The sequence below is a fragment of the Mauremys reevesii genome, linkage group 26 (assembly GCF_016161935.1).
Source record: "Mauremys reevesii isolate NIE-2019 linkage group 26, ASM1616193v1, whole genome shotgun sequence".
Classification (NCBI taxonomy): Eukaryota; Metazoa; Chordata; order Testudines; family Geoemydidae; genus Mauremys; species Mauremys reevesii.
Window position 1 is genome coordinate 11,935,019 of NC_052648.1, and position 17,788 is coordinate 11,952,806.

General features: G+C 53.3%; 1 protein-coding gene across 14 annotated transcripts in view; it reads left to right on the top strand.

Moving 5' to 3' along the window:
• TCF3 (transcription factor 3) overlaps window positions 1–11,832 on the top strand; it is a 117,598-nt gene extending 105,766 nt beyond the window's left edge. For 6 of the 14 annotated variants that reach the window (XM_039515233.1, XM_039515231.1, XM_039515240.1 and 3 more), the window contains 4 exons: window positions 730–889; window positions 2,003–2,241; window positions 7,181–7,325; window positions 8,861–11,832. In XM_039515233.1, coding sequence (XP_039371167.1) covers window positions 730–889; window positions 2,003–2,241; window positions 7,181–7,323 — 542 coding nt within the window. In that variant the 3' untranslated portion in view covers window positions 7,324–7,325; window positions 8,861–11,832. Of the gene's footprint in view, window positions 1–729; window positions 890–2,002; window positions 2,242–6,413; window positions 6,641–7,180; window positions 7,326–8,860 lie in introns of all 14 variants that reach the window. The other 8 variants (XM_039515237.1, XM_039515242.1, XM_039515238.1 and 5 more) reach the window with 5 other exon arrangements.
• The last annotated feature ends 5,956 nt before the right edge of the window (window positions 11,833–17,788 follow it).

The following is a 17,788-nucleotide window of genomic DNA, read 5'->3' on the forward strand; positions in this document are numbered from 1 at the left end:
TATACTTGCAGTAGGTGACCAAGGGCTGGCGCTAGTGTGCATAGAGGGGAATCGGACTGCTAGCGCGTGGTGTAGACCTAGCCATAGACGTTTGGGATAAAGCCTGGCCTTGGCGAACGAACCCACTCACCCACCCTCTGTTCTGCACCCGCCACTGACAGTGCATGGAACAAGTCTGTGTGGCGTCCGTGCCTTGACTAACGTTAATCACGTGGCCGGGCTGCTTACGGCAAGCTGTGTGGATGGAGGTGTTGAGAAACATGCAGCCTTGGGAACTTGGCCTGTGAGGATTGGTCCAAACCCAGCCTGGCCAGCCCCAGCCCTCCCTCCTTCCCAGGCTGATTAATGGAGTTCTCTCAAGGTTTTGGAGCGTGGGTCTCATGAGGAGACCATAAGGGACAAGGCCCTGCCTGCTCTGCGTGGGCCCAGTAGCGTGTTATCCTGGGGTGGGTGCAAACACCAGCATCCTCTCAGTAACTGGTCGCCTACCCTTCTCCCCAAAGGTGGCTGGTTTGCATGGCTCTGGGTGTCTAGGATATGAAGGATCCTGTGGGATGAGAGATGCTGTGCAAATATACTAGGGTTATCCAGCCTGTTCTTAAGTGTCAGAGGAGACCGAGATGTGTCGGGAGCCCGTCCGCAGCTGCAGCAAGGAGCTTTCCCTCTGACCTATCCTGCCCCGGTGGGATCGCGCTCCAACGGCCATGTGCTGCTTTGATTCCATTGCAGGCTTGACAGGGCTGGGCAGAGCCAGCGTCTCCTCGGGGACCAGTGAAATAAAGCGGGAAGAGAAGGAGGACGAGGAGAACACGTCAGTGGCCGATAACTCGGAAGAGGAGAAGAAGGAAATGAAGCCGTCACGGAACAGAACAAGGTGCTCTTTGAACAGGTCTCTCCATTTATTCTGTTACTGGAGCGGGGGGGTGTTGGGACAGGAGGGGAGGGGGGAGGCTGCGTGTGTCCCGTTGGCCTCCCTCCTGCTAAGAGCATGATCACTAGCTGGATCCAGGGATGCTGTGCCAGGGCCCTGCCAAGCCTCCCAGACTGCTGAAGCTTTAGGCTCCTGCCCTGAGACCAGCGCTGCCCCCGAGCTACCCCTGCTTCCCCTGGGGGAGGAGTTTGAGGCCACCTCTTAGGCTTTACGACACTTTGGGAGGGGGAATGGTGGTGCAGAGCCCATCCTCCTGCATCTTTTCCAGCCCCAGCAATGCGCCACCCGCTCACCTTTGTAGGAATTCCTAGTGAGCAAGGAACAGGCCAAGCACTGGAGATCAAAGCAGGCTGCAGCCCAACTGCCTGGATGGTCTCGGGCGTTTAGTCTTGGTTTTGTTTCCCGAAGTGTGGGCTGTGCTGGGAACTGCTGACTGCTCGACTGACCTCGGACAGACCCATGGCTAGTTTGTCCGCAGGAGGTGGTGGAACCTGAGTGGTCTCTTCACTACGCACGTCTGAGCTCTATGGATTCTCTGTCTCACAGCCAGTTATGTGGGAATAGCCCAACTGGATCAGACATGGGGCCCATCTAACCTGGTATCCCGTCTCCAACACTGGCTGGCTCCAGCTGCTTCGGCAGTTAGTGGCTGGTTCACGCCCTGAAACCTTCCCCAAACGCTATATTTTTAATCCTTTCTCTTCATGCTGACATTACCTGTGTAAAATGTCTGTTCCTGTTTCTGGCCATGCTTAGATCATGTGACAGTGAGTTCCGGGGGTTAATTGCACTACTCTGTTCTGTTCATTGGTTCGAAATGGCATCCTTCCTGTGTAACTGCGTCTGAGGGCAAATGGGAGTGCGGGGATGCTGTGCACCAGGGCTGGAAAGACTCTAGTGCTGGGGGGCGATGCTCCCACTCCTTAGTGGTGCAGCGGGGCGGGCTTGTTGATTCCCTTCAACGCGAAGATAATCGTGATGCTGCAGATGTATGTTTTGTTGTGTGAGTTGACCAGTGCTGAGTGTGCACACGAGGAATGTCCCTGTCTCATTCTTATTTCAAACCATTAGTCAAGATGAGGATGAGGAGGACGATCTTCTTCCCCCAGAGCAAAAAGCCGAGAGGGAGAAAGAGAGGAGGGTCGCCAATAATGCCCGTGAGCGTCTGCGGGTCCGTGACATCAACGAGGCCTTTAAAGAGCTCGGACGCATGTGCCAACTCCACCTTAACAGCGAAAAACCGCAGACCAAACTGCTAATCCTACACCAGGCCGTATCAGTCATACTGAACCTGGAGCAACAAGTTAGAGGTCAGTGAGGCTCCCAGAGTGGTGATATTTTACGTATCTGATCGGCACGGGGCTGTCTGTCTGTCTACCCTGTGCCGTGGTGCTGCGCTGTTCTTCCCACGGTGCTGCCTTGGGTTCCCAAGGCCCTTTGAAGTCTCTCTTTTTTTTTTTTTAAATTTATTTATGTAATTTTGTTTCTCTTTTGCATCCCTGCTACGCTCTCTGGTTTTGTTTTTAAAGCCATTGCATGTGCTGCATGTTGTTTGAATGCACAGGGGTCGCTTCCCTTTGTGGAAACCTGTGTGCATCTCTTAGTGCTATCGTCTCTAGAGCGCTGCCTTAGCTTACCGCAGAAAGGGGTTTCCCTGCCCCTGGGCCATAAAGAAAGGCATGCCTGAGAATGAAAGAACAGGAGACGGCAGTGTCTCTAGGGGCTGCTTCCTTCCCAAGGGCAGCAGTGCTCTGCCCGTCCTTGTCCTTTCTCCCTCTTCGCAGCAGCTGTAGGAAATACACACACACCCCAACCCTGGAGTGGGGATGTCTGCTCTCCTCCGGTTCGTGCTGTAATAGGCAGCTCTCATATCATTGTGCCTGCTAGGTAGCTGCTGATGCACCGGGGAGAGCTGGGAGGAATTGCAGGCAGCCTTCGGTGCAGCTGTGCCAGGCGGGAGGCACTCCAGTGGGAGGCGCTGGTGTTCAGAGTTGTGAGCGGAGAGGCAGAACTGGCCCGGGGGTGGAGAGCTCAGAGGAGAGGCAAGCCCTCCATACTTGGACGCCTTGTGTCTCCGAGCTGTCTGTGAGCCGTTGGATTCTAACCACTGACGACCCGGCCACGGATGCCGTCCGAGTGTCTGACAGTCCACGGGAGCTCTCTGCCGTTAGCAGCACCTCCCTCTTTCCCCGACTCCAGTGGTGAGACAGACACCGGTTTGATCCTGAAGCTGTTCTCCCTGCTAGGGCAGGAGAGCTTTACCGGCCTGTCTAGTTCAGCGTGTGCCAACTGTTGGGGCTTCCCCCGGGGTGACTTTCCCAGGCGAAGTGGATCTCGGGGTGCATTCAGTCCAGCTGGAGGGGGGAAGCTGTCGGATTTTGTTGTTGTTGTTTTATTTCCTGCTCCGAGTAGCAAGGGGGGGTTTGCTGCTTTTTCTGTAACACTCGCCGTGCATGCTCCCTATTAACTTCCACCCCCAGTAGCCGTCGCTGCAGAAGCGTGTGGCCAGTTAACCCCTTTCCTTCCTGCAGAGCCTTTGGTCCTATGACACCGTGCTCTGTGCCTGGCTCCTCTCCCCCCGCTGGCCTCTGCTGTTGCACTGTGATCCTCTTGGAGTCCTCTTGTGCCTCTCTTCAGTTTGTAATTTTTTGCCTTTCATAACGTGTATTTTTTTCCTGTCTCCCTCCCCCACCCCTTCCTTTTATTATTGTTTTGTTCTGTTCCTTCCGATCTCCTACAGACAGTCCCCAGCCGTGACCTCTCGGTGGTCCCACTCTCTACCTTGTACTTGCTGCTTGCTGATGGAGACGGCGGGCGGGGCGGGCGGGCAAGAGAGAGTTGGCACCGTGTTCACTTTGGTCTCCTCACGCTTGTCCTTTTTTAAAGCCTTTCTCAGAGATGGAAGCCCCCACCTGCTACGCTGCCAGCCAATACCCATGCAGTGAGCTAGGGCGCTGGTCCCCCAGTGCCTTCGTCCTCAGGGCCGCGTCCCCTTTCCCCTGAATGCCCTGCCACACGCTTCCCAGACCGTTCTGTTCTGAGCGATGGCAGGTGGCTCCGAGCCCCGCTCTCACAATAGTCAGGTTGCTTTATTACGATGAAAAGGAACGCAGCAGTAGTTTAGAGGCAGCTTAGGTGTCGCTGTGGCTAGAGCTGTGCTGTGAAACGGCCAGGCAACGCAGATCTGTGCAGTGCATTGGCCTGGCCACCGCTTAGTGGGCTCCATGAAGCGGGCAAGGTACCCAGTGCTCCGTTCCCCGTATGAGACTGAATGCAGCTTGGGCATGCCCACCTGATGGCATCCAGCAGCACGTGCAGAGCGCTCGTGGGTAGAGGGCAAGAGATGGCAGACGGATGCAGCTCTGATGGCAACATGCAGAAGGCTTTGCCTGAGAAGGAGCCCCTTCCAGGGAGGGGGGTACTGAGCCGGACACTGGTGATAGGTATGACTGCGAGGGTTTCTATGGGCAGTGTCCGATAGCGAGCTAGGATTTCTGCCAAGGTGAGAGCCTTTGCTAGGTTCTGCCTGGGGTCAGGGAGATGCTGGCGTCTTTAGGCGGCTGAGACTCCAGGTGACAAGGATTCACCAAGGCCCTGGCACGCTCCCAGCAGTGGATTTCCTGGCACACTGATGCCGAAAGCCTGGTTCATGGGGATGGAGGGTCTGAATGAGCCAGGATAGTCAGGAATGGGACTAGGCACAGGTCCCTTCTGTTCAGTCACCTTGCACCACCGTACGCGGGGCTCCAGTCAGCAAACCAGCTTGTGTTCCTGCTCCCCAGCATTGCCGGATGCTCTCCGAGCAGGGCTGGCACTGGCGGCAGGTACCTCGCGGCCCCATAGCATCTGCTACCCTCTCGTGGCTGGTGGTCTAAGCCCATCCGGCTCCTCTGGGGCTGAAGGCGGAAGCCAGACTCCAATTTGAGGCCCGGCCCAGGACAGTCTTCAGGCAGTTGTTCTTTCCTGTGAGAATTTTGCTCTGGGGGAGAAGATCGTCCCTGCATCAAAGGGGGGAGGCGGAGGGGAAAGGCGCTGCAGATTAAGCCAAGCTCTTCAGGTGCTGCCAGCATGTCTCTGCGTTGCAGGCCACTCCCCAAGCCAAGACCTGTTGGTTTCTTGCTCTAGCATGATACTGCCAGAGTAGCAAAAACAATGAGATGCCACACGCAGCCTCCTCGCTCGGCTTGCAAGGGGCGAGGACTCCATGAGCTGCTGACCACGGTTTTAAAGTCATCAGTCGTTCCTATCTCCAGCCCTAGTTTAGGCCACGTTAACAGTTTGTGAGAGTCGCTGTTCCTAGGCTGGGGTACCGGGGAGTTCAGCTCCCGTATCCCACTGAATTCCAGTGGGATTTGGGTGCCTAACTCTCCTAGGCCTGCGTCTGGTTCAGGGTTTGGATTGGCAGGTCCTCCAGTTTTGTAAGTCTGCCCCCACAGCCCATTTTTCTGGAACCTCTCAAGTCTCATTTACACTCTTCAAAACAGACCCCCGCCTGCAGCGTCCTAGGTGAAGCGTGGAGGCTAGCTGGATTAGGGGGGGCTTTCTGCAAGTCCAGCTCTACCACCCTCGTGGAGTTGAGGCAGCAGCCGGGTAGATGCTGCCTCTTTAACTCATTCATAGCCCCCAACCAGCAAGCTGCCTTCCTGGTGGTTTTTGAGATGCTGAATAACTCAGGCAATACTGACTTAAATTCTCAAATTTTCAAGCTGTCTGCCTGATTCAGTGGTTAGAGCACAGGGCTGGGAGCCATAAGCTCTGGGTTCGGTTCCTGCCTCTGCCCCTGACCAGCTGTGAGACCATGGCAAGGTAATTCCTTCTGTGTGCCTCTATTTCCCCACCTGTAAGATGGGTGTCAGACCAGCCGACCTGTCGGGGCTGTGATACCTGGTTAAAAATTTTCCATCAGAACTGCTTTTGATGGAAGATGGAGCTTTCAGCTAGACTAAACTTTTCATGTAGGTGCCTATCCACTGAAAAATGAGGGTTTTTTCCGGAAAACTGAAAAGCAAAATGTTGTTTTTAAGCTGAAAACCAAAAACTTCTGGTTTTCAACTGAAAATTTTCCCACAAAAGTCAACATTTTTCCATGCGAGGAAGTCCCCATTTTCTGACTTGATCAGATGAGGTGCTCAGGGTGAGCACGCTAATCTGCAGGCACTACAGCAATGTAAAGTATTGCTCCTCCCAGCCGCCTGCCCTCCCTTTCCACCTATCAGCCCCCGAGCTGGCCCACTGGACCTGTGCAGAGAGGTTGACCCGGTGCTGGCAGCACCTGAGCTTGGCTCTCAGAGAGAAGGAACCCAAAAGCCAGGGTTTCCTTGAAAATTGGGGAAGTTCCTTTCTCCGTTGTCAATTGGCTTCTGCAATGTGAGGTTGACTGAGCTTTTTGCAGTGGACACTAGTGGCACTAGCAGCACAGCAACTGACCAGCCCCCGTCGGTTACACCCTCCCTAACTAATCCCTGTGGTGCTGTGAACCCAGCAGTACAGACGAGGCCCTGTCACTGGAGGACAAAGATCTGAGGGACCGGGAGAGGAGAATGGCCAATAACGCCAGGGAAAGGGTGCGTGTACGGGACATTAACGAGGCCTTTAAAGAGCTGGGACGCATGTGTCAGATGCACTTAAAAACGGACAAAGCACAGACCAAACTGATCATCCTACAGCAAGCGGTGCAGGTCATTCTGGGCTTGGAGCAGCAAGTACGAGGTATGGTAACAAGTGACAGGTGCATTTTGGGACCTTTTCTCTTCTCATCCGTTTGTGTGTGCCTGTCTCTGGATCTGTATTTATAACAAGCTTTTGTTGGAAGGTTGAATGTTTGCCATTCCAGTGGGGAGCTGCAGTGGAAAGAACTTAGGCTGAGATTTCCAAGGCCTCATCTATGGGATCTGAACACGCAGTATATGGAAATGAGGCATCTGGAGTCCACGTGGAGGCTTAGGAAAACTCAGTCTTAAATGTCTTCAACCCACCAACAATGACAGTCTCTCTTTTTAAATCAATAGGCATTAAATTGGCCCCATATTCCTTCAGGGGAAAGTAGTTTTGCTCTGGTAGGGGGTCCAGTGAGGTGGTTGCTGCTGTTACGTGGAGCAGAAGGGCTTGCACTGGGGTTACGTCCTTGTGCGTTCCACTGCTTCTGTCTTGGGACTCTGGGCTTTTTCTTTCGGGTGCTGTTGCTCCTTGATGCTGTGGCACGAATTGAGGTTTTTTCCCCACCCTTCCCCCTTGCTCTTTTTGGCATAGAGCGCAATCTGAACCCTAAAGCAGCCTGCTTGAAGCGTCGGGAAGAGGAGAAAGTGTCCGGAGTAGTAGGAGATCCCCAGATGACACTTTCAGCTTCACACCCTGGTCTAGGAGATGGTCACAACCCCGTTGGACACATGTGAAGGTATCCTCCTCTGCCCGTCAGATCCCAGCACTCGGCTGTGTATGTGTCTCTCTTTGAAATCTATGCCAGGCTCAGCGCATGCCATTCTTTAACAGCTTGGCTTTTTGTCACTCACTGAAATTCACAGCAACCAATGGAGCAAACTAAAATGCATGATTCTGGCCCCTAAGAGCTAGCCCTTTCACTGTGTCCATCACCTGCTGCAGGAGAATACTGCAGTGAAGTTAGAGATCTCCTTTCGTTTGTCTTTGTAAATGACACACACACGGAAACATTTAATTCCTTCAGTTACTGACTAGGTCATTCTCTGTCTCCATCCCTCCATGACACCCCTAAGGACAATGTACTATCCGAGTGCTATTTATGTGCACGAAGAGCATCCCCATACAACCTGACTCTCCCTGAGTCAGGAACCTGAAGGCTTGCTAAAGCCGTGTGTGCTCCAAGAACCCGTGCCCTGTAAGGAGCAGCACAGCTCCTGTGATGAGCAAGACACAGTATTTTCAGACTGTCTTTACTCAGTCCCTCCCTTTGAAAATATAATCCCCACCCCCACCCCCTGCTTACAGAAATGTGTAGTCCCTGTAGCCTCCTGCATGTGAATCAGGCCATGTTTAAAATCTGCTCACTGTGATGGGGGATTTAAAAATAAAACGGTTTCCTACCCTCAGTGCAAACTCCAAGTTTCGTGCAATGAGCTAGCACTGATGCTGCAGTAAAGCCATGTAGCACTAGTCCCCTCCCTTCTGAGGCCGCAGGCAGTATAGGCCCTGGAGACCACAGCACGAGCCCGGCAGCTGATGGCCCAGTGCTGCTGTCATTTATCAGCTATTAAGAGGAGCTGGAGCAGTGCTGCTCATCACCCCGAGTGCTCCTCAGCTCCCCCCCAGAAGGTGCCTTATGCCACTACTCAGGACGCAAGTCCCCGGGGGAAAGACCAAACGGAAATTCTGATTCCATTTAACTGAGGCTGTAACCGTTTCTGGCCCGGCCCCATAGCCCTTTAAATGGTAGAGGTACGTGTATAAAACCTCATCTCCCTTTGAGAGTCTGGGCCCACTTAACAACATCGTTCGTCCCTCCGCACACACTCGCATCAGGTGTTGTAAAGGCAGCTTTACGATGTATAGAGCCCTGGTCTTCAGCAAAGGACGCAGGCGTGTGCCTGGCTGTAATCACACGAAAGATGCTCACCCAGCCACAGACAGATCTTAATGGTGGTTCTTGGCTGTAACATCAGAGCGCTGGTGTGGACAGGAAGCACTGTCGTTACCTAGTTACAATTAGCAGTTCCACTCGCGGCTGTCACTCGAGTGCTGTGCTGGACGCGGGGATAAACGCCAGTGGCACAGGACAGCTTGGGTGCCTACTTGTTCTATAAAGTGCTATTTGCAGAGCAGTTATAGCTGTGTTGGTCCCAGGATATTAGAGAGACAAGCTCAGTGAGAAGTTGGTCCAATAAAAAATATTATTCTCACTTGGGTTTTCCTCTTTTTTCTTTCTTTTTTTTTTCTTTTGTTTCTCTTTATTTGTAGATCTTTTTGTTCCCCGGATACAGAGATGGGTAGGAAGCAAACCCTCGGTGTGACCTGCAACCTTCTTGAACCATAAACTTTAGTACTGCTAATACTGACACACGAGAAAGGAGCCTGGCATGCTTTAAGGGGCGTTAAAAAGAAACAAACACTTGGTCAAAAACAAAACAAAAAATTGCCTTAAGTATAAAGTATGGACCCGTCAATACATATCACTCAGTTAACAGGGGGAGCATCGTGTTCTCTTGGCTTGGTCTCAAGCAGCCAGCAGCAAAATTGTGCCTAAGCTTAATATTTCTTTTTTTTTAAAAAAAGAACATTAGTTATGAGATTTTTTAGGTAGAACAAAATAGCAATGCCTTTTGGTTTTTTTAGCTTCTTTTGCATATGTTTTGTAAGCAACAAAAAAAAATTTTTGTATAAAAAAAAAAAAAAGTCTTGTACCCCATGCTTTTCTGCTGCTGTTTCTATAGTTGATGTTGCATCTTTAGGATCAACCAGAATATTAAAATTGTATTAAAAGAGACTGGATATGAAAAAAAAGAAATTCTCAGATTCGGCTCTGAAAGCCACTAAATGCGAATGTAGCCATGGGGGGATGTTTGATCCTTGCCTGGCTTGTACCTTCCAGTGTAAAAACGCACGTGCTGAATTCGTCATCTCTGCTTTGGCCACGTCTCATTTGGGAAAAGGAGGTTAAACGACAAAGCAAGATACGGCAGCTTACACCAGCGGTTCTCTGGTTTCTCCCAGCCTCAGTAACAAGGACCCACGTTTGGGGGGCGGGGAGGGGGGTGTCTCTGCAAGTTGCTTTTCATTCGCAGGGGTCCCTGGAGACTTGGGCTCCTTCGTGGGAGGCGAGAGTGAGAAGTGAAGAGGCAAAGAGCACAGCTGCCTTCTGGAGCTTCGCTGCTAAAGCAGAACATGTGGCCATGATTGGCAGAAAGAGCTGCCAATAGAGGGAGAGAATGGAGCCGGGGGAAAAGGAGAAGCTGGGGTATTGGTAAGTGAGGAAGCGACATACCATGTACAGGAGAAGCCAGGGCTGAGAGGGGGACACCTCTTTCCCACGCACCTGAGCAAATCACCCACCGTCAGAGCCACTTCCATGGGAGGAGCGGGGAGAGACATGCCGAACAAAGAGAGGAGACAGAACAAAGATGGAGAGCGGGACCGAGAACAGGCAGAACAAAGACACCAAGGAAACAAGGCAAAGAGAACAAAGAACTGAGTGTGGCGCAAATGAAAAGGCAGCCGGGCTGGAGGCTGTGGAGCAGCCCGGCGTGGCATTGGCCGTGGCCAGCCAATAAACCTCAGCCTAGGTTCTGGGTAGAGAACAGAGGGAGCTGGAGCATGGGCATGAGAGACTCCCTCACAGAAAGCAGCGCCCGGCGGTAAGAAGCGGGGATTCTCCAGCCCATCTAGACAGAGCGTCTCTGCGGGGAGGCAGCTCCTGTCACGTTGTATTTGGAACTGACAACTTGAAAGAGCCACAGGCAGCTGCAGCAGGGTTATTCCCCCCCCACCTTCCCCGTTTAACCTGTGTCAAAACCAGCTGCTGGCTTATCTCCAAAGCACCCTCAGAAGCGACTTTCTCGGCAGTCAGGTCTTCTTTCTGCAGCTTCCCCGCGGGCCCCGGCTGGACAGAACCACTTCCTGTGCGTGTGGATTTAGCCTGTGGAGGCAAAGGGACGCTGCTCCTTTTCCATACTGCTCACAGAGAGGAAAGCGCACAGGTTTTCCCCCTCCTAGCAAGACCTTCGTGGCATCCTGCGGTGCTGGGCAGCAAAGAAACAGTCTCCCACCCCTTGAAAGGGACCGCAGCAGCTTTACTTTCCCTTCGAGGACGTGCTGGCTTTCTAGGGTCACTTGGCTGTTTGCTCTGCTGTGCCAGGACCTGGACCCCTCAGTGCAGACGCTAGAGCCCTTGGCGGGCGAGGTGCCCCATTGCACTCTGGGAGGACGAATGAAGTGACGTGCTGAGCGTGGGCCGTATCGGCAGGCCCTGGTTCCGCGGAGCAGAGCTGACCCAGAGCTGATGGGGCTGAGCTGGGCTGGAACGAGAACGGCTCCAAATGCTTCAAATTTGACACCCCCCACCCAACCCACCCACCCACCTCCAATAAAATGTGGGAAATTGTCACCATGTCCCCCCCCACCCCACCCCCCTCAAACAAACACACACAAAAAGCAGGTCTGAAATGTGTTTGATGACCAGCTCTGCCTACAGCCTGGGCTGGCTCTGCTCCTGTGGGCTCTGCCTGGGCTAATGCCTGCAGCAGGGAAGGAGGTGTTAAACCTGCTGATTAATGCAGTCTGGCCCCCTGCCCCAAGGCAGCGCCATAGAGCCACGTGTTGCTGGGTGTGAATCTGTCTCCTTGGGTGGGCGGATGAGGCATCTGTCTCTGAGTTTGAGGTAGCAGGGTGGCTCGGCTTGTTGGATCACTACATGGTTTATGGTTCAGCTTCCTGCGAGGACGGGCTAGCAGAGCAGGTGCAGGGCTGTTTCAGCAGCTCCTTTCTCTTCTCTTTCTCCTCCTTCCTTGTTCTTTTCACTTCTCTAATTCTGTGGACCTGGTGCTTGGGGTAAACCATTTTTGCTACCCTGTAGTCAGTCTAGGGTGTCCCCTCTGAAGGAAGGAGGGGGGTTGGTGGGTGGGATTGGATATCTTGGCACATCGTCCTCACTGTGGGCGTTGGCTTAAGCTTCTGGCTTTCCTCTGCTCTGACACCTGCCCTGGCCTTGTGCTTCAGCCGCCATCGCTGCTTCACCCCTCTCCCCCAGTGGTCTAGGGAGTGCTCAGCCCCTCTGAAAGTCGGGCGCTTGGTCTCCAGGACGGTCTCATTCTGTGGCGCTGCCCAGGATTTGATTCCGGAGTCAATCACAGATTTGGCAACAGGGCGGGATGATTTCTTCCTGCCCAGCCCCTTGCGTTGGGCACCCAGAACATCTGATCCCCGCAAACACGACGCTCCAGGGACTTTCTGCAGAGGACGGTGCTGCCCAATGGCAACTCCGGGACGTGCCCATAGGGCTGCAGGCCCGTCCTGTGCAGGCTCTAGGCTCCCCCCCAGGCTACAGGAACTGTTTGTGCGGCCCCTGCAGTGTTGGAATTGGGCTGCTGCTTGCCCGTGTGGACAGGGTTAAAACTGAGCACACCTGGTAGGGGAAGCCTGTTTCAGCCTGCGTAACTACCAGAGTTAAAATACTGCTCCTTCCCCTGGGGCCTTCTGCCTGCACCAGCGAGGAGAGAGAAATTCGAAGAGCAAATGGGGGTGAATCTCGGCTAAGCCCCCACTGTCAGGTGTTTTGGGGGCGGGGGAGACAGTAGGTCAGTCTGCAGTGTTTGACCCTGCTCTTTGTATCGCTCCCACGAGGCTACGCTGCCCATGAAGTATTTCCCTGCTGCCCGGCTCCAAATCTGCCACTCACTGAATCCTTCCAGTGTTGCTGAGGGAATTGGGCCCTGTCCTCAGATCACAGCCAGAGTTTTTTATAAAGGATCTTAGTTCAGCTGCACCTTGGCCATAGCCCCGTCCCCACTGCCAACCTCCACCCTCCCTCGCTGCAGCCTTAGTCGTCGTCCTCCCCAGAAGGCCGGGGTGGTGCAGGAGCCCTCTCCCAAGCCACATCTGGAACGCTGGCATTGCTGCTCAGCAAGGGTTAAGGCGGCTGCTCTTTAAACCTAGGTTAGAAAACCCAGACCGGGCTGGCACAACGGGAGCGAAGACCGGACCCGCCGTGGTCTGCCCCTGTCGAGCTCACCTGCAAAACCGTGATTTGCCTTGTTACTGTAACTGGAGGACTCTTGCTGCAACAGGGAACAGAAATAGCTGGCGCGTCCTTTTGGCCAGACTGGGCTTCCGTTCTTGACAAGGAACTTTCTCTCCTCACTGTAATTGAGATTTTTCTTTGGGGAGAATCTGTGTCTTTTGAGATGAGAGGGTTGAAAATGCTTATTATTTTTCCAAGAAATTAAAAAAAATAAATTCCCCCCCCAGCCAGAAACCCAAAATTTGAAAAATGTTTGGTTTTTGATTTAAATGGGGAAAAAAATGGTGTTTTCAGATTTAAAAAACCCCAGAAAATTTAAAACAAAATGAGAATTTTCTGTGAAAATTTACATTTTGGTCAAAAAAGTTTTGACACCCTTCTCCTCTTCCCCGTTCTATGGAATACTCTGTGTATCCAGCCAAAGTGGGGAGACCTCTGACAAGCTCCCCCCCCTCCCCAGCTCCCTGTGAATTGTTCAGTACGGCTTGTATTTGCCAACTGTCAAAGGAGGCTTAGACACTTCTTCCATTCCTGTTAATGGATGGAGAGTGACTAAATCCCCTAGACTACTTTGCAAATTTTAACCTTTGTATCTAGAAGGGGTTAAAACCCCAGTCTGGGCTTTGGAGAATGTAACACTGGATGGAGATCTGGCAGCTGGTCTTTGCACAGCGTGCATGCTCTAAAATAAGAAAAGTTGCTCACTACTTTAAGTTTTATAAAGGATCATAGTTTGGCTCCACCTCGGCCGTAGCCCCATCTCAGTGAGAGCAATTTGGGAGCCCCATGTTCTGCCTAGAAGCAATCCCATTGGCAGAAATCAGCATCCATCTAGCAGCATCGGATGCCTGCGGATAGCAGGGAGTTTGCAGAGTGAGAGCAGATGGCCACTACATGCACATCGTGCTTGCTATATGCCTGGTGTTTTCACCTGCCCGCTCTAGTCTCTGCAGTTGTGCAAAGGAGGGAAAGTGGGAGTTCCAGAGCCGCTGAGATGGAAAGTTCAGGGAAATGTGGGTTGTCATCAGAAGTCAGCTGGTTCTCGAAGGGATGCACTCTGGCAAAACGTGACCCCCAAATTTAGGTTTTGTAAATAAAATTCCTACAAGATTTAAGGCCCACTGGAATGTTCCCCCTAGATGTACATATACTTTTTTAATGGCTATGGAAAGATTTTTGATGCTCCTCTGCAGAGTTTCCTGCCTCACCATTTCTGCTGGGAGCGTGCAGGAGCGCTGCAGATGGACTAGCTGGTCTTTCCATGGTCCAGGCAGAGAGTGGTGCAATCGAGCAAACACCAAGCATGTCAGGGGAAAAGTTAGTTCAGTTTCTGGCGCATTCACCTTTAATCATCAGAGCTGGGGTTTGTAATGTAGCCAAAGGAAGCTTGTTTCCTAAGAATGAGCTTTAACCCACATGGCATCCCAGGGAGACCCAGCTCGCAGAGCCCCGAAAACCTTTCCAGAGCATCACAGCACCCAGCATGAGGAAATGTGAACACATCACTGGCAAAATACTCTCCTAATCCTGGTGGTGTGATCTGGCTTTTTAGTGACGTCCCTTTACCAGGAGAATTCCAGGAGCTGAATGCCTGGTACTTCTAGAGAGCTGTGGCCAGCAAGAGAGAACAGCAGGGTCTGCGTTCAGCTAGCCGTGATCTCATGGCTGATCAATTATTCCTGGGCACTACATTCAGATCCATCTCTGTGAGCTTGCTGACAGTTGCTCACCTTGGGTCCATTTCTCTCACTAACCACCCCTCCTCCTTCCTCTGCGCCCCCCCCCCGGTGGAAAAAATTGTCCATTTGGCATAGTAAAAAAGCAGATCCAACCTTTTTTTCTTTTTTAAAGTTTCTTCCCTGCATCACTTGTTTCTGGTGCTTCCATTAGCCCTGCACCAAGAAATGTGACCAGCTCTTGAAATTTGACAAAGTAGCAGCTGTGTTTTTTGCAGTGGGAGGGGTGACTAACACCATTTTTTCCCCCAAGTTCTCTCCTCTCAGTCCTATGCCTCCTTTTTCTCTGCATTATGGGCACAGAGCTGCCCCAAATTCTCCACTCCATTATTGTCCAGTATAAAACACCTGTTGACTTCAGGGTGGGGGGGCTTTTGTCTTTAGCATAGATGATGTTGAGCTACTTCCAGCAGTCGGGATTAGAGGGAAAGAATTGAACAAAGTTGGCATGTTCTGAGGTCAGTGCTCACTTTGGCATTAGCCCGTTGAGAGGGAAAGTACCGAAATGAGTTAAAGCTTCTAAGAGCAAGAGGGCAGTGCAGGGAGACACTGGATGTTGACCTTGAACCGTTTGGCCTAAATTTGAGGACATGCTGGTTTTGTGCCTTCAGTCCTCTGAAGGTTTTTCAATCTCGGATTTAGTTTGTTAAATTGACATAGGTTCCCTGGGTTTTTACCTGCTATAGATGAGCTCTGACCTAGTGTACTTAAGAGCAGGTCACTGGGCCCATGTGACAAGGTCCTGATGGTGTCTCTGGCCAGCGCTATGGGTGCGGTGCATTAGACATGCCTTGGACACCACAAAGGCGTCGTCTTCCTTGTGGCGTTGGCTGAAAGAAGCCGCCACTAGATCAAATGTTTGTCCCTTAGCGTTTATTTGGTGTAATGCTGAGGCCAGCTGGGGGGTGTGGAGCGGTTGGCTCAGTTGGAGTTGAAAGAAGGGGTTCAGAGGCATTTTATCTGGCTTGCTCCTGTTCGAGATGATGAGCTTTAGAAGGGGGGGGGGCTGGAGCACAGCCAGAACCTGCCCGCACACCTTGCAACAGCGCCTCACTGCCCCCCTCCCCTTTGGCTGGGGATCCTAATGAGCATCCCAGTGCTCAAGCATCCACCTTCACTCTGGTCTCTCCCCCCAGACACACATGCACCTGGGGGGGTGCGCGGGTGGCCAGGCACGAATGGAGTGTGGGGACTGTGGGGCACGAATGCTGATGTGCACTCTTGCTCCTTGTCCTCATAACCCCACCGTCCCTGCCAGTAAGTCCCAGAGAGCAGAATTCCTCCCCAGTTCCTGCCTGAGTCGCCCTTGTGAGGCAACAGTAACCAAGTAACTGCCCAGTTTTAATCCCGGCTCGGCTGATGTTGCTTTCCAAGCGTAGCAGTCGCCTCATTCGGCCTCTCCAGAGGGTGAGGGTGTGGAGGCAGGTGCTTGTGCCGACATCCACTCTCTGCATCACTTCACTGTGGTGCCCTGGGTGGGTTGTCAGCGGCGGGGATTGAACCTGGGCCCTTTGGCGCTTGAAGTTCAAGCCTCTGCTGCCTGAGCCACAAGCCCCCACTCTGCCCGCCAAAGCTATAGCAGGCTCATCTGCTTCTCTGTGTGCCTCAGCCCCCAGTACGGGGGACAGAGCTGCCACACAGGCTGTTCTACACGTCAGCCGCCAGCTGCTTCCCGGGAGGCTTTGCGCTCCGTGCGCCGATCCCCGGGTAACGCTGCGGTGGAATGGGAACCCTGCAGTCAGGAGTCGAACGCCAGCCTTGGCTCAGGAGCCCAGAGTCCCTTAGCAGCTCAACGTTTGGTTTTAGAATGGAAAAGTGAGACTCTCGTTCTCCCCAGAATAACCTTAGCAGGGTCACTTCCCGGGGCTCCCTCCCCGTCAGGCGTTAGCTGTGCTGTCCACGGCTTTCCACAGCAGAACCACCGAAGTGACTCTGGCGCCCCAGTGCCGCTGGCTGTTGAAAACCCTGCCCCAGAGAGACCACTGCGCAGAACAAAAGTGTGGAGTTGAGGCTGATTGTACGGAGCGCAGCCGCCCGCTCACAGCTGGATCCCAGCTGCAGGTGAGACGCTAACCTGCAGTGTACCAGTCTGCAGCTCATAGCCGATTGCAGCGATTTTAAATACTAGTAAAGCCCAGGGGCCTGCATCTCTCCCATGCTGCGCCATTGACTTTCAACGGCAGCGGGATCGGAACCCCATCCAGCTCCTGAACTGGGGCCTGATCCTGGGGAGAGGTTCCAGGCTCCTTCAATGGGTGCTCAGCACCTCTCTGGGTTCCTGAGGGGACTAGAGAAACGGCAGGTGGAGCAGAGCACTAGTGTGCCAGAAATCCAGGTGAGGTGCATCAATTGTGAGCTGAACCATGGCGTGAATGTGCAGCAGGCCCCTGGGAGCTAGTGACTAAACCCTAATCATTATCCAACCCTGACTGTCCCCACCCCAAGCAGCGTCCTTGCAGAAGGCCTGTGCCCCAACCCTCTTTCCTTGACCCAGCCGGCCCTCCTGCAGTCAAGCATGCAGAGAACGTGTGCAAACGTTTACTGAGTGGCCCGTGGGTCCCAGCCCACTGGTGCACTTGGGATTCGGCTTTTAGGTAGACTTGGCCCTGCCTCAGTGCGTGGGAAGGAGGAGTGACCTCTTGAGAGTCCTTCCAGGCCAAGGTTTCTGGGATTCTGATGCATCGCACAGTCATTCCGTTCCAAAAGCAAATCTGCACCGTGCACCGGTGTGTGCTCTCGAGGGAGAGCAGTGACCCAGAGCTAGGGGTGAGTTGGCAAAGTGAGCGGAGAGAAGTGGTTTTGCAGGAGCACGCTGTCAGCCCGGGCGGGAGAGTGTTGGTGGCTTTTTCTGCACTAAAGCCCAGCAGCAAAAGCTGAATTGGAGGAGGTGCCAGGGGCTGCCTTTGTCTGGGACAAGGATGCTTCTGTCCACACCACACCCGGTTGTGTCTTCCAGCTGCTGGCCGGACGCCACGGGGGCAGCAGCCTGGCTGAGGAGGCTCATCGTCAGGGTTCCCCACATCCCCATCCAAGGTGCCGGAGCTCTTCTGTGCCCAGCCCAGGCAATTAGCTCAAGGGATAAGCTAGGTCAGGGCCACTCTAATGTCTAGCACAGTGGAGCAAAGCCCCTGGGACAGAGACCACTGTGGTGCCTAAACAGCTGGCAAGAGCAGCCACTTCAGCCCGGCTTTGCCTGCTGCCTGGGCTGCCCCCTTCCTGGTGCTGCCGGCCTCCTGTCTGCTCTAGAGTGGCGCGTGTAGGCGCTCGGCTGGGGTGACGTGATCTTTTCTCCTGGCAGAGGCTTGGTCTGCAGCCGGGTTTCCCTTGCCCACATGGGGTATGTGGAGAATGCGTGAGGCAGAGGTGGTGAAATGGACTCATTTGGAGCAAGCGAGGTGGGGGAGGCCCTAGTCGCCT